The sequence below is a fragment of the Eucyclogobius newberryi genome, unplaced genomic scaffold (genome assembly GCF_026437365.1).
Source record: "Eucyclogobius newberryi isolate DKJ021-1_F unplaced genomic scaffold, fEucNew1.0.hap1 SCAF_3, whole genome shotgun sequence".
Taxonomy (NCBI): Eukaryota; Metazoa; Chordata; class Actinopteri; order Gobiiformes; family Gobiidae; genus Eucyclogobius; species Eucyclogobius newberryi.
The window spans coordinates 12,272,393-12,288,349 of NW_027315945.1; the positions used below are offsets into that span (position 1 = coordinate 12,272,393).

The window sequence follows — 15,957 nt, forward strand, 5'->3', positions numbered from 1 at the left end:
TAGAGATTTAGGTTGGTTGTTTGTACAGTTTGCCAAGCCTGGTTGGAACTTGGGACAAAACTTCATAATCTTGGTCAATTTACCATAGTTGGTTCTGAACTACTATGCAATTTAATATTAAAATGATCTTTAAAAGAAATAATAAAGAAATAAAAAAGCCCGGGCAGCGGATGTAGCTTCGTCACTACGTCACTACGTAGTGCATCAGTGCAGAAAGAGCGCGGTGGCAAAGGCGGTTAGCGCTCTTGCCTCCCAAGAAGGAGATCATGGGTTCTATTCCCGGACCAGACCATAATCACATGATCTCTCTGGGTGGAGTCTGCATGTTCTCCCCGTGTTACCGTGGGTTCTCTCCGGGTTCTCTGGCTTCCTCCCACCGTCCAAAGACATACATGTGTTAGGTAAACATCGGTGACTCTAAATTGGCCCAAGTGAATGAATGTGAGAGTGTCTATGTCTATGTCATGTCTACGTCTCTGTGTTGGCCCTGCGACGAGTTGGCCACTGTCCAGGATGTACCCCGCCTAAGGCCCGAAGTCACTGGGATAGGCTCCAGTCACCCGCGACCCCGAAAGGGAACAAGCGGTAGAAAATGGATGGATGTTATATCTAGTTACCTTTACCACATTCCAAATGGGGTCATTGTTCTGTAATTCAGTGGACCACATTTGGCCCAGATGTATACCACGCAAAGAGCCACAAGTGGGCCACAAGCTTTTTGTATGGTCCAAACCTGGGCTAGATGGGGTCAGTGCACTGTAATTCAGTGGACCACATGTGGCCCAGATGTAGGACAAGCAGAAAGCCACATCCGTGCCATAAGTGGGCCAGATCTGACCACATGTATACTATAGGTGGGCCAGCTTTGGAACACATTCGGATGTTCAGGGCTTCTTCTGGTTAACAGTTGGCGTTGGTTTGGTTCACATGTGGGCTTCATATGGTAACCGAATGCGGACCGCATTAGTGCCGTACATCCAAACGGTATGTCAGCCGCATCAAAGTCTTGGATCATGGCCAGATGTGGCCCGATGAAAGTATGCTACAGCTGGGCCAATAGTGAAAACGCATTTGTACCAAAGGTGGGCCAGTTGTGGTAAACGAATGTGGACCGCATTAGTGCCGTACATCCATACGGTATGTGGGCCAAATCATAGTGTACGATGTGGGCCTCAACTGGGCAACAACAATTTTGCTATCTGGGATGGTGGTGTCTTTTGCTGCGTGAATTAATGATTGGTCGTGGTTGGTGCAGACTGGCAGCCACCAAACCAGACCCATATATTAACTACTATTTTCCATTGTCTACTAATAAAAGCTTAGATATCAATAAATCTACAAATATACCAACCTTCCTGTCTTGTGTCCACAGGCCAGTTGAGAGTGACAACAATCTGCGGGTGAAACACGAGAAGACGCGCTCGCTGCTGCTCTTCTCCAATGTAACAGAGAAACATTTTGGAAACTACACCTGCTTTGCCTCCAACCGCCTGGGAACCTCCAACGCCAGCATGCTCCTGTTTCGTAAGTAAACCTCATGCCATCTCAGACCATAGTTAAAAAGCCAATAAATGTTTTGCTATTGTAATGTTAAATCTGCACATGAGGCATCGAATGTGTGAAGCTGCTTTAGCCACTCAGTGATGACAGGCAGTGGGACCAACAAATGTGCAGAATATATGAAGTTCATTCATGCTTGTAAATACAGGTAATGTGAATCTTATATTGAAATGACAGGGTGGTAAAAAGTTTATAGTAAGTAGTATAGTAATCATAACATACTAATGTATTCCCTTTGGTGATAAAACTGTTCAGCTCCTCGCCTTGTGCTTATATACAGTCAAATCATCCATTGAGAATCAGTTTGTTCAAACCCACAAAAAAAAAGCAAATTTTTTATTAGGACTTCATTAATTTATTTATTTATGGTGTTTTTTTCCTCCATGGTTTCCACTTGGACTTTTGAACTTTGTTGAAATGAGAATTGTCAAGCCCCAACAAATGCTCACTAGTGTCTATCAGTCTAATCCTCCATCTGCACTCCTCTTTACTGTATATTTACCACAACATCAGAGGCCAAAACAACAGTCACAGCTTCACAAAGAGTCCAGCCACAAAAAAATCCACTGTGAACGTGATTTTTTTCATACTTTAAATTACAATTAGATGTACAGTTTTTGCTTGGATGAAAACGATTAAACTAGTTCAAGAAAGAGATTGCCTTTGCAAATCTTATTGAAATTGCAATACTTGCCATTAGATACATTTCCAAAATTGTTCACCCAGGGACTCAAGCTTATGAAATCCAGTTTTAATCGCTACCACAAAAGAACTGCAAAGCCTTTCAATCCCAATAATTCACAATTCTGTTTTGTGCTAATCATTCAATCATCAAGAAAAAAAAAAGTTATTTGCCTAAAAGTAAGATATGGTGTAACCCTTGCATTAATAGTTGCACCATTAAAAGCCCCAGAGCTCTCTCTCACTCACGTGTTGTATCGTCACATCCTTCAACAAATGAAATCTCCCAAATAAATTCAGAATCTTGAACCTTAATTTCACACAATTGCAACACCTAATCTGATTTGCGTTACATCCTGATGCCCACAAAACCAGATTAGTAACAACTCATCTGTTTAAATATTTGGATGCAGTTGGAGATCTGTATGAAGGTGTATGTCGTCTTGAAAGTGCAGGCGACTCGTTGGCTCGTCGGTTCCACTCGAGCGGGGACGGAGAGAGGCGTGCTAAATGAGCAGTGACCACGGCTCGCAATGCACCAACACAGGCCCATTGACTCAGCCCTCCAGCGTCCGCGTTTGGAAATGACTGCTTTATACTCCTCTGCGTCTTGATCAAGAATTTGTGATATCAAAAATAACAAATTCCGTCATATTATAGTGTATGTGTAGTGTAAGGTATACTGTAGTTTGGGGGAAGAATGAAAGACGACTGATAATATGTAGAAGTATTTACAAAAAAAGGCGCAAATAATGAGATATATTGTGAAAAATCAATGTGCCCTCAACATTAAGAGTTCTATTTTAATTGATTGTTCCCATATTGTGCTGCATTTGAGGCTTGAGTGCAGTGAAAATGTTTGTTTTCACTTACCCCCTATCCCCACCCACTGCTCTGTACTTGCGATTAGTCAAAAATAATTCAAACGCCAGGTTATACAAGTTATGTTGGGGGGGAAATAATTAATACATCTGCTGCTTGCTACAGTTAAATGGCACTATGAAGAGGCGGGGCTTAGCAGTTGGAACAGGAAGTCGATGAACTTCAACTGTAGATCAATATTGCTGATTGAAATGAACAAAATGTAAAATAATAATCGATATGTTTTGTACTTTTCTTCTTCGAAATATCCAAAGAAGAAAATTGCAGAATATGGCTTCTTTGATGACTGAAGATTGAATGTCAAAAATGTTACTAACATGGTGTACCACGTCCATAGATATAGCAAAAACAGCAGACTATGCAGAGATTGTAGTGGGTAGAGTAGCCAAAATATTTAATCAAGTATACTTACTCCAAAATAATTTTACCAAGTACTAAGAAATTACTTTAGTATGTAACTAAGTGTAACCGTCTCAATCTGATTTCTTGTTTGAAGTTAATTGGAAGAATAAATCTTTAAATATTTCACAAAATATGGTATTTTCAAAAGACAGACACAAAAATATGAAAAAATTAAACGGAGCAGTGCAAAAAACAGAAATGCTAAACATAAAGATTGTATCTCTTGTGGACTTAACTCAGAGTGGGAAGAGTAACCAAAATATTTCCTGAACTAACTTTTACTTCAATAGAAATATTACTAAAAGTGAAAGTAAAACTACCCACCTCTGGTAATAATAAGTAAGGATAATAAAGTTCATAAGCTGCTGGGTCACTACTGGTAAATACATGTATCAGCATCTTTAGCATCTTCATTGGTTTAACATTTGGCTCAACTGAAAACGATTAAATATGACAAAACAATTCGAAACACTACAGCAGCACCCAATCCAAATAAACTTATTCAGAATAGTCTCGGATTGTCTTTACGCAAATGTGGAATGTTATACGGTAATAGTAAATAACAATACCCACTCTGCACATAAGTAATCCTTCATAAACCACGCCAAAGCTTCCCATGGCTCGTCTTAAATCCACACATTTGCTTGTCCCCCCGCTGCCCCATCCCAAATAAAAAATCGAGGCGGCACGAGGCTGAGCAGATGCAGTGTGGCAGCCGCCGCAGAGACCTCACGTCCCCCCCTCAGCGGCACGGGCCATCTCCCACAACCCTCCATTCTCTTGTTCTCCAATACTCTCCGCCCCATTAAAGATCTGCCTGCCAGTTTTTTGATGGGTTCTAGAGAGCGAGCGTAGAAAAGGAAGAAAACAAGTTATTTCCTTTTCATCAAAATCATGACCAAATAAAAGAAAATAACAACCCAAAATAGGATATGAAATATTTGTAATTTTCTAGGGAGTCAGTGGAAATGTATAATCATCCAATGCTATTGATTAATCATAGATCTGGGAACAGTGACGTACAGGTAAACAAACAAAAACATATAGCTGCTTGGGTGTGTATATGCATTTTTAGGTGAATTATTGTGCATTATATATATATTTAGGTGACGAACAGCAGCTAGTTCTAGTGTTAGGCTCAGGGGGTGTTACAAATTCAAACAAATAAGAAAAACTGCAGGTCAATGTATGTTCCATAGGTTTTTTTTGTCTTTTTTTCATTTAAAGATATAAAAAATATATATTAAAAAAACAACAAAACAAAGGTACAGACAGAGTGGTACCAGAGAAAAAACAAAGCGTATATTACTTGATAGAGCATCCAGATAAAAATATAAAGCAAGGTTAAAGCACACCAGGTTCAAGATTTGAATCCCATTTAGTCCAGTTTATGTCAAATGTGTCCTTTTCCATAAGTCAATAATTTTTTTGTGATGGCCTTTTTCCCAGCTGCCAAAAGTATCTTCCAGAGATATCCATTCTTGTTGTCCACGGCAGGAGTTCTGAGGCCCAAATACACAGCTGCAGCAGGACAGTCCCAAAACACGTGATAATGTTTCTCCTTTAAGATTAAACCGACTAAAGCAGGTTTTGTTCATAGTTTCAGCTGGAGGACACACGTCACCAATGCACTTCCACCCCAAGAGCACTTTCCGATCGACACGTGCAGTCGTTGGCCACAGAAGTATAGTTTAAATCCACCGAGTCGACTTTGTAAAACCCAACTGGCAATATTTTTGAATCGTCAAGTTTGTGGAACGCTCAATATGAATCATTGCACTGGGTAAAGCCTCAGAGTTCTGCTACAGCGCGCTTATATGAAAGAAACTGGCCATTTTTCAATCTGAAAATAAAGTCTGATTCACGAAAATAGTAAATTGCACACAGTTGCAACACCGTAGTGTCGTGCGGGTGTTCCGATATAACATGCAATCGTTATCAGATTTTGTGTAATATCCTAATGCCCACAAAATGAGATTAGTAACAGTAACAGCTTTTTCAGATGAATTGCCTATTTTTGACCACCCCATCACTACCAACACCACTTCTTCCCCTCTCTCTTCTCCACAAGTTGCCATCCCTCTTCCCCCGACCTGGTTATCATTAAACCTCCCCAGTGAGCGATTTGTGAGCGTTTCCCATTTTCCTCGGCTGTTCCGCCTCTCCAGCCCTCCTTCATATCCCCCCGTTTAGTGCCATTACCGTCTTAAGTGAGTCCTTCATCTATCCCTCCTCTTTTCCCCTTCCTTTCTCTCGTTCCTTTCTCATTCTCTCTCCTTCAGTGACTTACTCCCTCGTCAGACCCATACGTCTTCTCGGAGCGATTTGATTTTTCAGTTTTTCCGATTTTTCAGTTTTTTTGAAGCTGCTGCCGTCGCTCCCTTCAGCCTATTGGTATATAATGGCGTCCTCTTTCCTTTCATAATCTACTCATGGCATCAGAACACAACAAACGGCTTTAGGTTCAAGACCAGACATAGGAAAGTCATAAAGAAGCATTGAAATGAGTTAGCAATCACATGCATGAATTGATTTGGTCAACTTGAAATGGTTTTAAGTTCAAAGTAACAGCGCATGTTAGTTTTGAGCTCTGAAAAGCTATCTGCTAACTTCTTTGTTTAGGATGTGCAGACTGGCAGAGTAGTTAGCACTTTATAGCTATGTTTTAATGGACTAGGTTGAAATCTGGTTGTCTCAAGACTCTATCTGAGCTTTTCTTCTAATTGCATTCATTACAACTGCATTCTTGTATGTTCATGCCAGGGAAAGCTAGTTTTTGTTTTGTTTCAGACACTGTCAAATCAAGTTGTTTTGACTTCCATCTGTAAGTCTTTTTAGTCTTAATTGAAAATGAATTTAAGATGAAAAAATGACTTTCAGATGGAAGTCAAAACATCTCAAGAAACAAGTCGGTTTAATCCCTCATTAGTTTGAATGCTTTATTACCATGGACAACTCCTTGACTAATAAGGATTACGTCACCATGAGATGTCAAAGCAAAGATGCTCAAGAACATATGCAAATGATTTATAATATGAGTCCTATAATGGATTTGATCCCCAAAAGGGCTAGACGAAAATATAGCACATTTTATAGTTCCTTTTTACAACTTCCACTTCCAAAACAATTTACACAATCCATTGCTGGCACTAATAATTTTGTCACACACCACTATTTACCCCCATTTTACCAGACTTACTATCTAGTCCAACAAAGACAATTAAAGTGAAACGTATTCCACCTTCACTTTTTATATAGGAAAAGTCTAAAGAACTGGTGAGGTACTAAACTATTGCTGAATCCTGGCAGTTCTGCTGCTAAATGTATGGGCGGATTGGGCGGTATACACCGCCTGCTGACAGACACATGGCTATACTGAGCTCTTCTCCAGATGGCAGGGAACAGCCATATTTCGAGCTGAAAGCTGAGTTACCAGAAAAAGACAGTTCCCTCTTCATTATTTGAAATCCTCAGGAGCACTTTTTGCCACAGTGATTGTAATAGCTTTAGTCAAATACACCATGACTAGTTTCTTTCACATATCACATACATCTTTCTATTCCAAACTGGGAACATACAAATTGTACTTCAATTTGATGCAAAGTTAGAGTTGGAGTTCCATTTTTACTCCACAAATGGTTTTCCACAGCGATTTTCAACTGACATTTAAAAGCCGTAGATATGAAATACTTATTCAAGGAAAGTCTATGTGGTGTTGTTTTTACATTAAAACAACACATGACTTTAGATCAGTCAGGCGGTCCATCATCAGGATTGGTGTTAGCACTCCATCTACTGTCAGCACGCAGTTGTTGTGATTGTGATTTCAGGCAAAAATGTTCAGAACGAATCTGGCAATGATTTATGGACTTAAAAGCAGCACAGGAGACCTCTGGATCATGAATCTGGGAAATTTGAAACATATTGTTTTAGTGACGCTCGGAGATATAGGGAATAGTAATGAAAGAAGCGGGAATGAAGCTAAAGACATTTCCAGATATGTTTTTTTATTTGGGAGCATTGTTAAAAGATGGTTAAAAGATCATAAAGTCCATTATGCATATTATGTGTCCTTTAACTAATATCAAGATGCAGTCATCCGGTTCTGTGCTTCTTTTTTGTAAAACATTTTTCAATTTAAGACATTTTAAAAAGCAGCTACTACTTTTTTATTCTTGAGGGGAAGGATTACACCCGTCCATTTAATGATCCAGTGATGCATGTTTTCTATTTCCAAACCTCCCACACGGAGGTTACTGACCCCTGGATAACACAAGAAGAGTTATTTCTATGACTGGATACTATTAAACCCTGAGTGCTGTTTAGCTGCCAGTCGCAGTGAGGTCATCGGGTATTTTTGGCATGCGTCAAACCAGTAAACAAGTCAGTCTGAGAGACAAATGTAGCTTTAAAAAGGCCTGAGAAATTAGACGAAGCGCTCCATATTTATAGATAGAATAAGATTAGATTATAGATAACTGAGATATTTTGGCAAACCGAAACTTTAAAAATAGTTAATGTGTTGATTTCCCCAGGCACATGCAGTTTGAAAGAAAACATGTTTACATTCATTAAAAATGAACTGTATATGCCATCATCTGGATCATGTAAAAACTTACATTTCATTGGCCTCATAGCGTACTTGTCCAAGTAATGTTTTAGAACTTTTTAATTATACTACTGTCACCCATGTCTGTCATAGTGAACTCTATTAGTGTTGCCAACAAGTGTATAATTAAAAACCTACAGCCATATTGTACAACTGAAAATAATGACTTTTTACACTTGAATTCTGGTTTCTCATTGGAGACCAAACTTCTGTACAGCTCAAACAGTTAAAAAACCTTTAAAAACAAAAAACAAAACAAAAATATTCACTAACTAATATTCACAAATATGGTTCACTTTTCAAAATATAAAATATAAATTTTAAGATTGTTTAGTCTCACTGGCGAAGAGCTGTTGTCGACTGTTGTAATACATTTCACGCCTTATAAAACAATGCGAGTGTGAACCAGTCATGTCCCCAAAAAATCTGTTTTATAAATGGGGTTAGGGTTAAATGGCGCGGTCAAAAGGCCCAGCAGTTTCAGGAACCGCGGCACTGCCATATAGCCTCATGGCTAACCCTAACCCTAACCTTAACCTTAACCCTGACCCTGACCCTGACCCTGACCCTGACCCTGACCCTAACCCTGACCCTAACCCTGACCCTAAAACCGGCGCGGTCTAAAACGGCGGGGTCAAATAGCGCAGCAGTTCCAGGCTCTGTAGACACTCGCTTTATAAATATTGGGTGGATTTTGGACTGTGAGTTCGATTGTACCATTATTTTTTTGTAATCTGGTCATATCCTTTACTAACTGTCCAATAGAATTCTAAACCTGTGCTATGAGACCAATTTAAGCGACATGTAAAGAAGGTTGAAGCAATCTAAAATAACTTTACCAGAAAAATTGAAGACCAAAGACTGAGATATAATGGCACAGAACAATTTTCACAACTATTTTTTTTGGCTTTTACGCTTTTTAACGGAACCAATGACACCTACAGGCGCAGCAGTGTTTGAAAAGAAAAACTTTCCCAAAAAACACTTAAAGTTATGCTTTGAGGCCATAAATGTGTGCCATGTTCCCTTTTGATACAGTCTATTAACATATATCAAATCTAGCTTCCGTTAGGATTACTACTATTTCTCATGTTCGCTGTGTTAAGTGACTTTTCCACCTTTTAGTCCCACTTTGGCATTTACAGCTCTCTATAATTTCACCACCAGCTTGGAGAGAAATGGCAGGGAAAGCAAATGAAAGTATTGTGCTATGAAAAGAAATCTTAATGGGATTTTTTTGTATGTATGTGCGTAATTCTTCCCCAAAATAGCTGCTTTTTAAAATGTCTTTCTTGGATCAAAAAATCTGATAATTTCAGGAACAAGCTGTACATGACTGTTATATTAATGAGTTAAATAGTAGCATTATCTAAATTAGATACATGGAAATTATATACATTGGAGGGGAACTTACTATTCATCTTTTTAAATAGAAAATAATGTTATTCTGATTCAATGGGTTAATGAAGAAGCAGAATTTTGGTCACTAGTGACAACGTTTTATAAAATACACTCAGAAGATGCAGACCTTGGGAGGTAGATCTCTGAAAAGGAATTGGCTCAGTCACGCAATAAAGGCAGAAGTGGAATAACAGATCTTTATAATTGAAGAGCCACAGTACTTTTATCCACTAAATGACTGGAATCTGAAAAAAATATATAAATAAATGCTTTTAATTCAGACTGTTGTGCACAAAAAAAGAAGAAACAAATGGTCTTTGAAGGTAAAATCAATATAAACATAAATATACAAAAATGTCTACCATGCAAACCATCCAAATGTATTACTTACATTTGCAAACTCATTAAATGTTATATTTTGCTCTATAGACTTTCAAACAAATTGCTTCACAGTCCCACTGCACCACAGTGCAGTGACCACTGCAGTGAGTGATTAAATTATGGTTAAAGTGACAGTGTTTAAGAAGTGTTTATGAGTCCAACAGCAAAGGGAAAGAAGCTGTTCTTGTGGCGGGTTCCGTTTTCGGATGGACCGTACTCTCCTGCCTGAGGGGAGTGGCTCAAATAGTCCGTAGGTCCAGGGTGAGAAGGTCTGTGATCCGACCTGCACGTCCCAGAGCCCTTGAGTCGTACAGTTGCAGAGATGGAAGTCTGCAGCCGATCACCTTCTCAGCAGAGCTCACAATGCGCTGTAGTCTCTGTTTGTCCCTGGCTGTGGCTCCAGCGTACCACACGGTGATGGAGGAGGTGAGGATGGACTCAATGATGGCCGTGTAGAACTGCACCATCCTCTGCACTGGCAGCTTGGCTTTCCTCAGCTGTGGCAGGAAGTACATCCTCTGCTGGGTCTTCTTGATGAGGGAGCTAATGGTGGGCCCCCACTTGAGGTCCTGGGTAATGGTGGTGCTGAGAAAGTGAGAATAGTGAGGGGGGCTGGGGGGCTGTGACTTTCCTGAAGTCTATGATCATCTCCACTGTCTCCTGGGCGTTGAACTCCAGGTTGTTACCGCTGCACCAGGACACCAGTCGGTCCACCTCCCTCCTGTAGACAGACTCATCCCCGTCCGAGATGAGCCTGATGAGGGTGGTGTCGTCCGCAAACTTGATCAGTTTTACAGAGTCGTGGCTGGAGATGCAGCAGTTTGTGTACAGGGAGAAGAGCAGGGGAGAAAGTACACAGCCCTGTGGAGCACCTGTGCTGATAGTCCGAGTGTCTGAGACATTCTTCCCCAGAATAGCTGGATGTGCCTCCTTCTGCTTGTTTCCATGAAAATGTTGTTCTTTTAGCTTTAACATTCCACAGTGTGGCATAAAACTCATCTAACTCCACGGAGATGGTTCTAAAGTATAATTTTAGCATTCTGTTTCCATGGAATAGTGACCATAACCTCAACAAAGATTTTCAAATTCACTATCTAACTGACTAATTGCTTTGTCATTTTTCTTAGTTGGCATCACTGGTCATACTTTTCCCATTGAAAATACAATTTTGTTCATGAACTGCTGGATAATTGGCTTGCCCAAGAACACAACAAATATGCTCTAGTAGGAGATGGGATCAAACCTTCAACCTTTTGATCAGTGGGCAGCTACAACTGCCGTCTATAGAAATATTTACTTGTGTGCTGCCCTGTGGTCAAGTGGTTATGGAATAGCACACGTTTGCCAGGCTTTTCTTCCAATGTTCATGTGTCAATAATGCGGGGATAAGTTGTCAAAATACTTTGTAAAGCCGTTTATTTGGGTATGCATGCACAATGTGTGCTTTTTCAATGGCACAGAATATTTTTAAGAATTCCTGCAAGCAAATGCTTATTTTGTTTGCTGGATCATCAGACAGATAATCCTCAAATAAAGGGAACACAAAACTTTCTAAGTGTCTGATTTGGCCTTACATGACAAAATGGAGAAAATTAGGAAAGTTATTTTATTTTATAGTGTGCATGTTCTACCTGTGCCTGGGTGGCTTTCAGTGCTTCAATAACCCTCCTAAAACTACCAACAATCACAAAATCTCAGTTCACCTTGACTCATGTGTCTGCTTGTGCTGCACCACTGCTTCTGACAGTTTATGTCTCGGTTAAGGTTCACTTAATTGTCCCCATAGGGAAATGTGTCCTTTTCATTTTACCCATTCTTCAATGCCGCTGGGGCAACCTGACAGGAGCATAGGGCACCACAGAACAACCTCAGAGGACCCAGCTCCAGATCTTGTGCTAAGCTTGGTCAGGACTGTAGGATTTTACCTGCTGTGCATGTTTTGTGTTGGTTGAAACTGGAATGCTCTAAGGAAATCCACCCGGACGAAAGGATAAACTCCACACAGAAATCAAACCCACAACCCTCTTGCTGAGAGGCGTGAGTGGAAAGCCACTCAATCTCTGTGGTGTAACTTAGTTGTGTTAAAAAGTATTGGTCTCGTGATGAAATAAAGTCTCTCTAAATGGTCTTAAAATGTCTTACTGTTCCAATGCTTTGTGTACTTTTTACTTTTTGCCATTCTATTACATTAGTGTGAATGTACTACTTACTCTTGATTCCGTTACCAGTGTCAAAGATTAGATAATCCATAAATGCAAATTTGGGAACTCTATTGCGTAGTTTGATTATGATTGTCACTATGTAATACATTTTTGTGTCGGTTTGTTCAGGACCAGGGGCTGTGTATGGCCGAGGGAGCAGTCTACAAGCAAGCCTGAACATCGGCGTCAGCATCTTGGTTTCTCTTTCGGCTGTCCATCTGCTGAAGGTCTAAAAGCTCCACGTGGACCACCGCTGACGATTCCGCCGAGCCCTCGTCCTTCTCCCGGTCTCTCCCCTTTACTCTTTTTTGACAGAAAGAAGACAGATATGAAATTCTTTAATTACGAACCCATCACTGTGAACTGAAATAATTATGCATTGTTCAAGGAGCCATCGAAACATCAAACAAACGACCAATGCCACAACAACGGAAACTCTTTTTTTCATATCTCTTTCTGTCCTTTTCCCACAATATCTGACTTGGTACCCGCTTTTTTTTTGTTACCTTACCATTATAACCACCAGGCTGGTAAAGAGTGTATATTGAAGATTATTGTATCAGTGATCACAATGAGAAAATAGCTAATCTAACTCCTGGACGATCAAAAATGTAAAATAAACATAGACTACAATGACTGACCTACAATGTTTGCCTTACAGAATATCACCAAGATGGATTTTATTGGGAATGGTATGCGATACTGAAGGTCACGATTGCCCTTGGTCCAATAGGTGACCATGTGAAGTGTCACCCATGCGCATTGACAAACATGTATGGCTTTTTCTCTGTGTAGCAGTGACTCTGCTATGAATGATGTCAAATGGTACTTACAAAAAGGATGGGTGGTGATGGCGTCAGTCCGAACTATCCCCCCTGCTGTAATATTGGGGTAATACTTACGCATGTGGACTCCTCACTACCCAAACCTTTCACCACATCTGTCCGTTGCTGTCTATTCAGTATTCACAATGCTCTGTTTCCACCAAACAGTTCAGCATGGTCTAATTTGTATACAACAAGTAGATTGGCACAGGAAGAGGGTCTTTAAGAGAGAAATTAGCATGTTCTTTCAGTGTGTGAATGGGTGTCGTCTTGGCGCTCTGGCTTCCCTCATCAAGCTAAAACGAAGTGTCAGGTTCTCCAGACCAAATTATCTAACTTCTAACCCATGTCAGGGTTGCTGCAAGAGGGCTGGTTCTCAGTTAAGGTTTGGTTTTAGAGTCAGTCAATGGGTAATCCAGTTTTTAAACCCAACATTTTCAGAAAAAGACTCTTACTGCCAAGCATTTCAGCCAAGCTCCCCAACAACTTGACCGGTCAATGCAAACAATGCGGAGCAGGTTTCTATCTGGGTTTAGAACGTATTAAATTGTTGAATTCATGCAGAAGGTGTGGAGAAAAAGTGTTTCTATCTAGGTTTAGAATTTATCAAATGTTTGGCTTCCCTGACAAGTTGACAACGAATGTAGGGTTTTCATAAAGCTAGTTCCTTGCCCAATTACCTGTTTCCTTTGCTGTTTCTCAGTTTTCAAACCTTACGTTGAAAAGTGGAAGTTAATGTGTACATAGTCTAAAGTTGTTCATGAGATTGTTCTTTAGAGACCTAATCCTTAGTTTCTGATCTTCAAAGGCGATATGATAAAAATGTATTATCACCACCAAACTGAATGACATTTTACTGCTTGATGGAAACAGAACTTCAATGTCTCTCATCTTTCAACCTTGTGTAAATATATGCAGTACAGGCGCCCCCACATGGCCCGGGAACAGAATGACACCCCTTCATCTGCCTTGACTTCACTGCTTTAACCTCCCAAACAAACAGCAAAAGGCTATCTTACAATGTCGTGTGTACTGGGAAGTTGCAGATCTATCCAACCCCAACATCACCACCGCCCTTTCGTCGCTTGTTGATAGCATGTACCGGTTAGAGATGTTCCTGTTGTGACTCCATGATCCCCTTCCTCCCCACTTTACCCCCTGCACTGTGTCTGTTTTACTCTGCAAGGTTACCTGCTTTTACTTTTTTGGTGTTGAAAATACTACAGGTGATGATAATGATGATGTTAATACGTATTTGAATTACTATGGATAGTAAAGTCTATGTATGAAAAAAATTGGTCTGATGGTACAAGTTGTGCGTGGGGGAGAATCATTTTTGTACTTTTAACATTAAATCATATACTCAGAGACATCGGGGGGAAAAAAGTTAAATGATGTAAAGTTTTTGAAGTGATGTGCTATTTTGCCATGACAAGCTTTTTAAAACATTTGAAATGGTGCAATGGATAAGTTCATACGCAGGCAGTGAATGATGTAATTTAGTATCCGTTTTCACCACTTCACTTAAGGAGTTTTTGTTTTTTCTCACATTTTGGTCGATTTTAGTTCTCAGCAGACAGATGATTTTAAAAGCATGTCGTACGGCTTTGCTTCCTGGGGAGATAAAAATGTGATTAGCCATTACCTGTGGCTGGGTAAGTGACAGAGCTCCAGCTCCGCTGGTCCCACCTGCCAGCCGCCCACGACCCCATTAATCAAGCTCAATCCAGCCGCCGACAGGAAATCACTTCAAGGACAAAGCTTTTCAATCTACGTGCAACATGCCAGTATGGACACTCCCTGTAGGAACCCTCCCATGGCACAAATCTTCAACTGTTGCTTGTGCTGCGGAAACCCAATTTCCGCAGCACAAGCAACGGAAGCTTCAATGGAACAAGGTGGTACCTTGTCTAATTCGCAGGGGAGTATATGCAAATGTATTACATGCCTGCACTGAAAGATCCAAGCTGCCACTTTTGATAGTTGCAAATCAAGTGTCTGAATGTCTGTTGTTTTCTTTCAAACCAGCAATAACCCCTGTTGTGCAAGAGTTGACAATATGGTGGAAGCTGTGGTGTGATGCCATTAACAAGATATATCAATGTTGTACTTTTAACTATGTACAGTACTCTGCAATGATTGTGAAGCTCTGTTTTAAATGGCCCTTAATCTGAAAACAATACATGTGGTATTCAAAAAGTCTTGCCCTCTGAGATGTACTTGGGTTGTGACAGAACAAACAGTTTGTGCATGCGTCTTGTTGAATTCCATTTCAAGCACAAGAGCAGGTGGTTTGATCAGCGCTTCTTTTAACTGTCTCTGTCATGATTTGTTTTGTTTTTCTTTTCCCTTGTGCATTGTTCTGTGTCAGAGGCACTAGGGCTTTTAGACACATATAACACATGTATATGTCCATGATGAAAAAAGAACAAAAACATAAGAAAATATCCAAAAAAGGCAAACAAAAGCTGTCATGTTTCTCTGTGTGAGTTTGAAAAAAAGCACGTCAATGTTCACGTATGGATGGATTTTCAAAAAAAATAAATACATCTAGTAAAAAAAATGTGTTATGGGTAATGGGATTGACATGGCATTCAATGGGGTTAAGATACAGTACTTACCTTTAAGTGAAGTATTATGTCGACATAAGATTTTCTAAATCTAAAATTGCTTTGGAGCAAAATACTAGGGTACCATTTTACTACTGCCATTGCGATCATACATGACGCCGCACCTGGAGCAACATGCAGTGGGCTACACAGCGGAAGTCCTGTAAGGCCAACGGGGGAAATATGTTTGAAAAGATATATATACTTACAGAATGTATTCTTTGGACTCAATAATTTTAGATGCAAGTCACTCATAGGGCTTTTGACTTTTTAGTACAGAGTGAATTTGAGGGAATTTTAGATTAAAAAACTTAACCTAACATAAAATGTATTGTATGCATTAAACTGTAACCAGTCAATTAAGTTAGGAAGTGTTAATTGGATATTAGCCATGCAAAAAATAATTT

The 15,957-nt window shown here is 39.9% G+C and overlaps 1 protein-coding gene and 1 long non-coding RNA gene across 3 annotated transcripts in view; both read left to right on the forward strand.

Moving 5' to 3' along the window:
• Positions 1-13,230, forward strand: part of iglon5 (IgLON family member 5) — a 295,698-nt gene extending 282,468 nt beyond the window's left edge. The window contains exons 8-9 of one of the 2 annotated variants that reach the window (XM_072461621.1): positions 1,373-1,524; positions 12,247-13,230. In XM_072461621.1, coding sequence (XP_072317722.1) covers positions 1,373-1,524; positions 12,247-12,350 — 256 coding nt within the window. In that variant the 3' untranslated portion in view covers positions 12,351-13,230. The remainder of the gene's footprint in view (positions 1-1,372; positions 1,525-12,246) is intronic. The other variant, XM_072461622.1, reaches the window with a different exon arrangement.
• A 146-nt stretch (positions 13,231-13,376) lies between these two features.
• On the forward strand, positions 13,377-15,504 carry LOC140374158 (uncharacterized). Its single transcript, XR_011929074.1, has 2 exons — positions 13,377-13,508; positions 13,573-15,504. It is a non-coding gene; the product is annotated as an uncharacterized lncRNA (long non-coding RNA).
• Positions 15,505-15,957: the final 453 nt, after the last annotated feature.